This window comes from Corvus kubaryi, unplaced genomic scaffold (genome assembly GCF_017639235.1).
Source record: "Corvus kubaryi isolate FWS band 111438036 unplaced genomic scaffold, C.kubaryi_AGA036_p1.0 134, whole genome shotgun sequence".
Classification (NCBI taxonomy): Eukaryota; Metazoa; Chordata; class Aves; order Passeriformes; family Corvidae; genus Corvus; species Corvus kubaryi.
The window spans coordinates 2,486,593-2,496,422 of NW_024580668.1; the positions used below are offsets into that span (position 1 = coordinate 2,486,593).

Sequence of the window (9,830 nt, forward strand, 5' to 3'; positions counted from 1 at the left end):
AGGGTTTAAGTTGTTTGAAAACAATCAAACCTCTAATCTTAAATACCCTTTAAAAAGTGAAGCGTCTCCTGAGCCGTTGCTTCCCAACAGGAAAATGAGGGACATGGGAAGGCAGAAGGAAAAGGAATTTCGTTTTCCAGCCCTGGCTCCATCCAGCCTGGCTCATCCTCTCTCTTCTGGGAGCAGCTCCTGCTGGCACAGCTGTGGTGGGACAACACAAAAATGAGGACAAGATCTGGTAGCTCAAGTTGTGTCTAAACCTCACAGTTTGCTCTTAATTAAATGTTTAAATGGGACCTGCCTGTCCCTAGAGGCCACCTCTGAGTGCCCAGCCCTGTGTGATGACAGCAACTCCAATTAAACCTTTGCTTTGACCAGCAAAATAATTAGTTGGTAATTATTTGTGCAGGCTTTTCAACAGATTTTAGAAGCACTTTCCATCAAGGAGTATCCACGGAACAACTTCCCAGTCTCTCCAGCTCAAGTTGAAGTAAGCATTAATGACTGAAGAAATCAGAAATGTTTTGCTGAGGGGCAATCAAGGCAATAATGAGATGGTTGAGGATTTTTGCTGGATGCTAAAGGCAGCCATTAAAGATCACGTGTTTACAGATGAAAGAAGTTAGATACACTTATCATTCTGAAATTATACTGACACCTTTAATGCTGTTTTTCTTCTGTCTCAGTAGCAACACTTCTTTTACATTACAGATATATCCATGGGCAAGGTGAGATTGCAGATTTTACCAATTTTATACAAAATATTGATGCTCCCCTCTGAAATAAACTCTTAGGACAAGTAAGCTCTTTATAACATCATGCAAACTACGATCTGCAATTCCAGGGGGTTTAGATATACATATATTTATATACACACATTTTGGGGGTACAGCAGGGACACATTTTTGATTGCTCATCACAACTTTTTAATATTTTTCAGCAATGTGAATCTTTCACCTTCTTGCCAGGTCCTTCCACTTCTTCCCCAACTGCAGTGGTCAGTACAGAAACAAAATTGGGTCCAAGAAATCACCTTCTCATCTGATTTATCTCACAGGAGTGCAAAGTACCCACCAATCCTCCTGAAACTGCCCAAAAAGTCCTGGGTGGTAGGTGCTGGACAATCAGGAATTTGGGCACAGTGCTGTGCCACTGATTCCCTGATGTTTTTACAAGGAGCACCAACCAGCCATGAATTCGATTTTAAATCTGTGAAATATCAACAGGACACACTGCACTTGGCCAGCAAGGGAAGGAATCGGAACCAGGTCCCAAAAGCAGCAAATCCCAGCCCAAACTGGCCTTTAGGGAAGCTCCCAGGTTGCTGCAGATGCTTCCACCCACCAACATTTTCAAGTACACAGAAACTTTTAATATAGAACCACATCCTTCCTGATACACAAGGCACAAAGATCCATCACTTCAGAGTATTTGGGGCACGACGGATGAAGCTTTCATTAGCAGCTCATGAGAAAATCATTTTATTTAATATTCAATCTGATGGCACTGGAGTTTGGTGCTGATGGCAGAACCTAAAGAACAGGTTTCATCCAAAATCCTTTGGAATCAACGTGATTCTGAACACCAACTTCAGTGAGGCCAGGATTTCTGCCTAAATTTTATTTTTAAATAAAATGCATAGGTTATTTCTCGATCCCTCTCATTACCTCCAGGATTCTGCCACACTAACTCGTGGCAGTTCTCCTGCCTCCCAGGGCAGTTTCCATTTTGCATATAACAATTATATCCAATAAAAAAATAGTATGAAGCGACTTCCAAAATCCAAAGGTCAAAAATTCAGCTAACATATATTAATCTTTATTATGTAACAATGAGATAATAAATAAGTTTATGAATTCACATGACCTGTACAAAAAGCTGGGAAGCTTTTGTACCAAGTTAGGTACCACTTATTTGGATTTCATATTTGTTGAACAAATGACCTAAAATTTTATACAGCTGTGGAGTTAAGGCAAAACCAGAAAAGACCTTTAACACAACAGAAGGGTTGGAAAATACACAGAAATACAAACAAGGGGATCACATCTCCAGCTGACAAAGTGGTTGTGTCTAAGGAAGGAATCCCTCAGGAGCTGAATAAAGCAGTAATTATCAATCATGTTAATTAAAATTGAAGAACAAGTGTGAGGTGTCCTGCAGGGCAAAGCTATTTTTGTAAAGCTGTGCCTGAATGATCACCTTTAACCCTGGGGAGTTTTGTCTGAATGGTTATAATCTGCTTTTCATTTTAGGAATCAGCACGTGGAAAAGAGGAACCCCTTCCGTATCCAACCAAAATACATCCATAACCCCTCAGGTTTATGGAGGCTGGACTTGATTGTGACTGAGCTTAAATATTTGGGTGAACCATCCAACACACAACACGCAGAGGAGAACTCAAGCCGACCACTTAGCAGTAAGAATTACCTTCCTAAGACAATGGAACAGATCGTGGCAGTCCAGTCCCAGGGACAGAAACACGTGTGACCAATTTATCAATACACAGTTCTTTGGCAGCAACACACTAACTCTTGACTGGAGTCTGAACTCAAACTCTCCTACATGAAAGACTTGGTGCCAGTCTTTTCACAGTTAGAGAAAATCCACTTCTTCCACAAAGTAAGTCCAGAAAATGAAATTGGAATAAATCTTGCAGAGCTTTAGACTGTAACCTTAAGCATTGATATTTATTGTCTGCTCTAGTCTCAGTCCAAAGATATTGTATTTGAACACACAAAATTCTGTGAGACTTCTGAGTAGTTCAGATGGGGCCAAAATCCATAGAGAGAGAATCCAAAATCACCCATGAGAAAGCAATAAAGAACCACCACTGCCATGATGACAAAATGATCTTCATGTAAACAGAGGCAAGGATGAGTCCACACCGGGATGGATGTCACAGGAGAATTGACTTTACAGGGGAAAGACCAGGAAGCCAGAGAATGTCGAATACTGCCATCCACCGACCAGGTTCCCTTTCTCCAGTTTCAGGTAAACCTTGTCCTCCTTGTCCAGGTAGAGCAGGACCCCGTTAGTGGCAGCTTCACGGGTGACGTCCTTGTCCCCAGCGAAAGCAGAAATCACTGGCTTCCCATTCAGCATCAAATTCACCTGCAAGGGAAGCCCTGAAAAGCTCTAATTAACAGCAAAACATCAAGAACCACCCCTGAACACTAACCACAGTGCAAGGGCCCGATCCTCAGTGCTTTTTGGGTTGTTTTAAACCAGTAATGACATTTATTTGGCAAAAGCAAATGGATGTGAGCTGGACCTGCAGCTGAGTGAGGCATCACCTCAGTTTGTATCACTTTGCCTATCTCAGGGATTATTTAGTCATACAGGAGCAAAAAAAAAAGGTATTTTCAATAAGTTTGGTCACCAAGAGATGTGACACGAGGTGTCAGAGGCACCACAATGGGCTGGGAGCTTACATTGCACTGGGAACAAAATGTGTGTCCCTCTCAATACAGATGGCAGCCTGGATCTAAAGTTTAGAACTGACTTTTAGCTTTATAAACTCACTCAATTTTTTCTGTAAAACACTTCTGCAAGCCAGCACAGCCTGTGCTCTGAAAGCAGCATCTCTAATAAAGATGGGCAGGGCCTGGGGGAATGAGCAGTTCCAGGCATTTTTCATTTCCCCCATGGCAAATGATCAGCTTTGCTCTGTTTTTCCATTCCAAGCAGCTCTAATGCAGTCACAGGGGGTGAATTATGGGATGCTTACCCACATCCACTCTGCTGGCCTTGCATATGCTCCCATTAATTTTAATGGGAGTCACCACAGAATAAATTAGTGCTCAGCAGAAGTCAGGGCATCAGGGTCTGGTATTTATTTGGGATTCACCTGTCTGGGAAATCCACTTAATCAGGAGTCTCCGGGGAACCCATTGCAGTTTAATGGTATTTAATGGCACTGACAGATGTTGTGGGGGCAGAGGAACATCACTTGTGCAGGAAGCCTGCAGGTGATTTAGTGGGGCTTCAGTCTGGATGTGGCTGAGACTCAAACCAGTTTGATCCACTCCAATGGTTTCCAGTTCTCCTCCCCATTTACCACGCAGAAAAAGGGCATCAAGGCTTTACTCATTGCTTGGCTTGGGTTTATCTCACTCCTTCTGTACCATCAGGTTCTCCTCACATCATCTTACAGGAATTTAATCAGAGGACACATCACAGGTTTGCACAGCTTGGTCTCACACTGACTGTTCCAAAACAGAGCCAAGCAAACCCATCCATCCCTTCAGAATCTCTTACTCCTGAAAGATTTCAGGCCATGCACAGGTTGGAACATTCCCTGCCATGAGTCCCAAACTCCCAGGTTTGAGCTCCTGCTTTGTGAAACACCAAAGTCCGAGCTGGACTTCCAGAACCCAAAGCTTGGCATCTTTCCTGATACTGTGCATTTGAAATCCACTGAAGTGGCTGACAGAGTTATTCAACCTTCAGCATTCAAGAGAGTGAAAAGAACACATTTTGAGCACATTAAACAGCCTATAAGCTCACTACAGAGATTTTCATGAGGCCAATGTTTCATTTAAGGCTTTGTCATTGACCTGATTGGAATTAGGATTTTACACAGTAAACTGAAGGGGAGTTTCACCAGAGGTAGGATTGTGGCTTCCACCAGCTCTCCCCATCTCCACCATTCACACTTTTCCTAGGAAATCCAGAGCCAGCAATGCAGAGGCAGAGCAGCCACAGAGAAATGTCTGATCACTCCTCCTGCAGATATCCATCTCAGCTCAGCCTGGCAGCCTTAAAAACACGTCCAGGAGCAGGAGAGAGCAGGGAAAAGCATCAGACACTTCAATGAACCTGGAGGTCTCGTGGGTGGAAACGAGGGAAGTCACAGATGTTACTCCAGCCCTGGGAAGCCAGGAGGTGTCACAGCAACTGCCTGACCTGGCAGGAAGATTAAGGAATTACTTCAAGGAATTTGCTGCTGGCTCAGCAAGGGGATGTTCAGGAACTTGGAGGCTTTTCCCTCTTGTATTTAATGAGGCAGCTCCGTTGCTATTAAGCTACAGAAGAAAGTGCAAAATTACCCCTTTTTTCTAATATATGACACATCTTTTGTACATTATATAGTGAAAAAATGAAGTTTTAATTGCTGTAAAGGCTCCCTAGAAGACATTGCTGTAGGGATATAACCAACCTTGGTCCTCAGCACACTGAGGGCATAACCAGGGACCTGGCACCAGGAGCCAGGGCACAAATTGTTCCAAAAATACTCATATCTGGTACCCAGAACTCCTGTGTTCCACACAGTGAGATTAACCTGCAGCAAAACACAACTTTTCAACAGAGCTCTCTTTTACTCTTAGAACATTCCCTCTCTTGAATGCTTTATGTCACCCAGATATTCATGGCACAGAAGTGAAGCTGTGGTGATTTACCTGAGGTGAGGATTCTGCCTTATTTCAGCTGCTCTGTTTAAATGATTGACTCTGCTGCTAGGAAGTCAACACCACAGGTTGCTGTAAACTAAACTATTCTTCCTTAAAATCCTGTTAAATGCTCCTGTGCTCAGTCAAGACCCTATCCTAAACAAACAATTTAAATAAAGATTTTGTAATAATACTCGATCAACATACCTGAATTGTTTGACTCTGATAGACTTTAATTACGTGAAAATTGAAACTGTAAATTCCTTTCCTTGGTGCTACAAAGACAGACTCCAACGTGAAAAAATTGCCCACATTTACTAGGATCTACAAACAGAAAAACATAGCATGGGGATTAGTACAGGTAGTGAGTGCTAAATGAAAATACAGATTATCAACTTTAGAAACCATTCACCCACGGAAAATTTTAAATCTACATCTAAGCTGGTTTATTCATTTTCTGTCGCTTACTTTGGAATAACTCATAAAATGGGTATTTAGTTGTATTTATAGGACAACTTTACTACAAATAAACTAAGGTGAGAATTATTTCTTACTTTGATACTATACCATACCTTCCAGTCCTTTCTTCCATACACGTTTTTAAAAAGGCATTTTTGTTCATCTTTCCCCGAAATGACATCCAAACACCAGTCCTGGGAGTGGCTCATGGCTTTTGGCTAAAAAGGAACGGCCAAGCCAACACTGCCTTCCCCAAGCACCAAGTGTGAGGAAGGATTGCATGAATGACAGGAGTCATTCCCAGTTCACAGCCAGGCTGAGTTACTGGAATACCCGGCACATCCCAGCAAAAACTGGCTTCAGTTGTTCTTACAGGCACTAATAATGATTTGGGTTTAATTAAACGGAGGCAAGTGACAGAGGGGAAGATATGAAATGAGTGCATCACCAGTATGGTACACATCCTCTGCAATGACTGCATTTTGCCTTCATTCCACTTCGTTGTGCTTTATTTTAATTGGTATTTCCAGGCTCTTTTGTGCCAGGCACAGCCCTCGGAAGCCTCTAGGACTGCCCATGGAGTTTTAGGGTCATTTACAGTGCCAATACCAAGCTGTGGGGCATATCTGGCTCCAGCTGCCACGACAATTCACTGCTCACCACAGAAGGGTGGAGGAACGAGAAGAACCATCAGTCTCAATGACTCTGGGCTCGCCCCAGGACAGGAGCTGGCATTAAAACGTGTGTGGTATCTGCACGTTAATATTGGTGCTGAGCTGAGCAAAGCTGGACCGTGAACCTCGGACTGTGCAGGGAAAGTTAAAGGATTTCCCCTAAAAATTCTCTCTTCTTCCCCTCTCAAAAGCTGAACAAACCGTCTAAACCCTACACAGGCTGCACCTGAGGTCCTCCTGTCCCCAAGCCCCTCGGGGCCGTGCCACCCCCCGGTGCCACCGAGCGCTGCCAGCCCGGCACCTCCCGGGCTCGGTCCCCGCTTCTCCCCGGGGCCGCAGGTGCGGAGGGGCCGCTCCCGGGGGGCAAATGGGGAACCTCTGCAGCCCCCAGCCTCAGCTCGCCCTGCCCTGCCCCTCCGCCTCGGGGTGGATTCCCAAGTTTTAGCCGGGATCCGGGAAGGGGCGAGCACCTGTTGATGCGCGGGGGATGTGCAGCGGCCCCGCGGTCCCTCGGGCGCGGCGCTCACCTGGTCGAAGTAGATGATGCGCGTCTTGTTGCTCATCTCGGAGGGCTCGTGGTTGGTGCTCCGCACGGCCGAGAAGGCCACCTTGGAGTTGGCCGCCCGCACGGAGATGCCCAGCGGCGAGGAGGACGAGCCCTTGGCGTCGGGGGCCGGGTTGGAGTCGCAGACCACCAGGCACTTGCCCTCCAGCACGATGGGCTCGGTGTCGTTCTGCGCGGTGGCGGCGCGGCCGCCCAGCGCCAGGGCCAGCAGCAGCAGCCGCCAGCCCATGGTCCGCACCCGCGGCCGCTCCGCGCCCCGCTCCGGCCACCGCGGGCGGCTCCGCGCACACACCGCGCTGCTCCGGCTCTGCTCTCCGCCGGCTCCTGCCCGCCGGCTCTTCTCTCCTCGCCTTCTCCTCCCACCGCCACCACTTTGTGTCGTGCTCTTTTTTTTTTCCCCCCCTCTTTCTTTCTCTCTCTCTCTCTCTCTCTCTTCCCGGGTCCTTTGGCGAGCTCTTTAAAGCGCGCCGCAAAAAGCTGCCGAGCGAAATACGCGCTGTCCAGAACGCCCTTTTCTCCCCTCTCTGCACATCAAAAAAGAGCGCGAGAAGGGGAGGCGGGGGGAAAAGAAGCCCTCAGGTGAATTATTGCTGAGAGAGAGAAACGAGAGGTGGCGAAGAAATAAACCCATCCGGCGCTGCCATGATCGCCGCTGCCGGCAATTCGAGCTGGAGATCCAGGATGCTCGGAGTGGCGGAGCGGAGAGGTGGCACCTTCCCCCAGAACTGCCAGATCCTGCCTCTGATAGCAGCGACAGGGTGCTGCACACTGCACTTCTCTCTCTCTATCTTCCCCCGCCACAAATCCCCCCCTCCGCAGCAGCTGTGTCAGAACAAACCTGCCCAGTTCTCACCTAGCGGGGCAGGCTCGAGGTTTCATCCCCAGGGAGCCTCCCCTCGGAACTGCCCCTGCTCACACACACTCTTGTCCTCCCAGGCAACTTCTGAAGCGGCTGCAAAGCCCAAGGGAAAGCGCCAGGACATCGCAACATCCCCGATTTTCAGGAGGAGGAGGATGGGGAAGCGCTGCAGCCTGCAAGGCTGCGCTGAACCTGCGGCAGTGTCCCAGGGCACGGAGCTCCTGTGCAGGTGTTTGCAGCTGGGCTCGGGGCAGGACACCCCGAGCAAGCAGGAGGGAACAGCTTTCCTCAAATCACACCCTGAGGTCACCGGCAGGACTTTCCTGCCTCCTCTTCGAGCATTAACGTGGCCAGGTGCCACCTCACGGTGCTGCCACGTGGTTATGGTGTGATTTAACACCTCTGTCTCTGATTAATCTACTTTTGTGGTGTGTACTGGAAGGATTGGGAGACTGAGCAGGTACCTTAGCGTAGTTCTCCCATGAATTTCGAGATTATTAAAAACATGAGTGGCTTGGTGCTGCTGATGGCTTCTGGACAAGACCCTTCCTGCATTGCCTGGCCCTGTTTGAAATAGTCTCATGGTGAAACCTAAACTCACTTCAGGAACTGGCAGAAGTGGCACAGTGCTCCCAGAAGCAGAATTGGCTACACAGATTTCTATCCAAACCAAAAAAGCACCAACAGTTTAGAAGAAATTGAGCAAATGATTTTTAGATAGATGCCTTTCAGTACAGCAAATTGTTTGTGCCTGTAACAGCTTTGCAACAAATACATCCTGTGCCAACCATTAACAGCAGCAGCCTCCATTCCCTGCTTGCCCAAGGCATCTCTGGGTGCAGACAGAAGAAATTAAACAAGCAACAGGAAACTAAGAGGAGGAATAAAAAGCACCAAAATCCACTCTCTGCTGAACAGCAAAGCTTTCTGTGGGCAAGTGTGAGCTGGGACTGGTTTTCAGTTGATGCAGAGAACCAAGGGTGAAGCATTAACTCTGCAGAACTCAGCAAAGTCTTTGAGAAGCCGTAAAGCAGCCAAAAGTCTTCTTAGCAAGCATCAAACTCCCTAAAATTCAGAAGGCCAGACTCAAATTTTAAGGAATCCCGTTGATCAGGCAAGAGGCAAAAAGAAATGGTTCTGTTTTCTAGGAATGCATCAACATCCTCTTGCTCAGTGACACAACAAAGATGGATGGAAGGGTCCAGCTGAGAGGCACCACTTACTGTAAGGAAAGGAAACTAGAAATCAAACAAATACTTGAGCACAGCTTTGTACCTCTTGTAGAAATTTGAGCTGCAGATTAAAAGATTCCCTCCTGTGCACAGGAACACCAGTTTGAGGACTCTAGCAAAACAAAGCTGTGGGAAAAGTGTTTTGTAAATAAATACAAACAGTTAAATATAAATATTTCCAGACTATTTCAACATCTCCTGCTTCAAATCTCTTCTGTCCCTAAAGCTGCTGAGTGGCCTTTTAACACTGCACAAGTAACAGCACCAGTAACAACCATCCCAGCTCTCCCAGCCTTTCCTCCCAGCAGAGCTGCTCCATCCCTCTGCTCATCCTGGTGCCTCCTCTGGACTCTCTCCAGCAGCTCCAGCTCCTCCCTGTGCTGGGATTAGAGAGGGATGACTTTCACTGCACTGGGATTTGGCCAGGGGACCCCACACCTGGACCAGAGCAGAGCTGGGGCATGGCCATGAACGTTCTCCATGTGCTCCTCCAAGAGACATCAGGGCTAGAAATAATATCCATAATCCACCTAAGGAAGCAGCCTGGAGAGTCCCTATCACCAAAATATCTGATACCAGGAAACACCTCCTCCTTTCTTCCCAGCCAAGCAGAAGGAAGAGAGCTCCGAGGTTATTTGTAACAATCTCTGT

The 9,830-nt window shown here is 47.0% G+C and overlaps 1 protein-coding gene across 1 annotated transcript; it reads right to left on the reverse strand.

The window, feature by feature from the left end:
• Positions 1–638: 638 nt before the first annotated feature.
• Positions 639–8,124, reverse strand: CBLN4 (cerebellin 4 precursor). The gene is made up of 3 exons (XM_042045248.1): positions 7,051–8,124; positions 5,598–5,714; positions 639–3,111 (listed from the first exon to the last, which is right to left on the reverse strand). The coding sequence occupies exons 1-3, from the start codon at positions 7,315–7,317 to the stop codon at positions 2,914–2,916; spliced, it is 582 nt and encodes a 193-aa protein (XP_041901182.1). The 5' UTR covers positions 7,318–8,124; the 3' UTR covers positions 639–2,913.
• Positions 8,125–9,830: the final 1,706 nt, after the last annotated feature.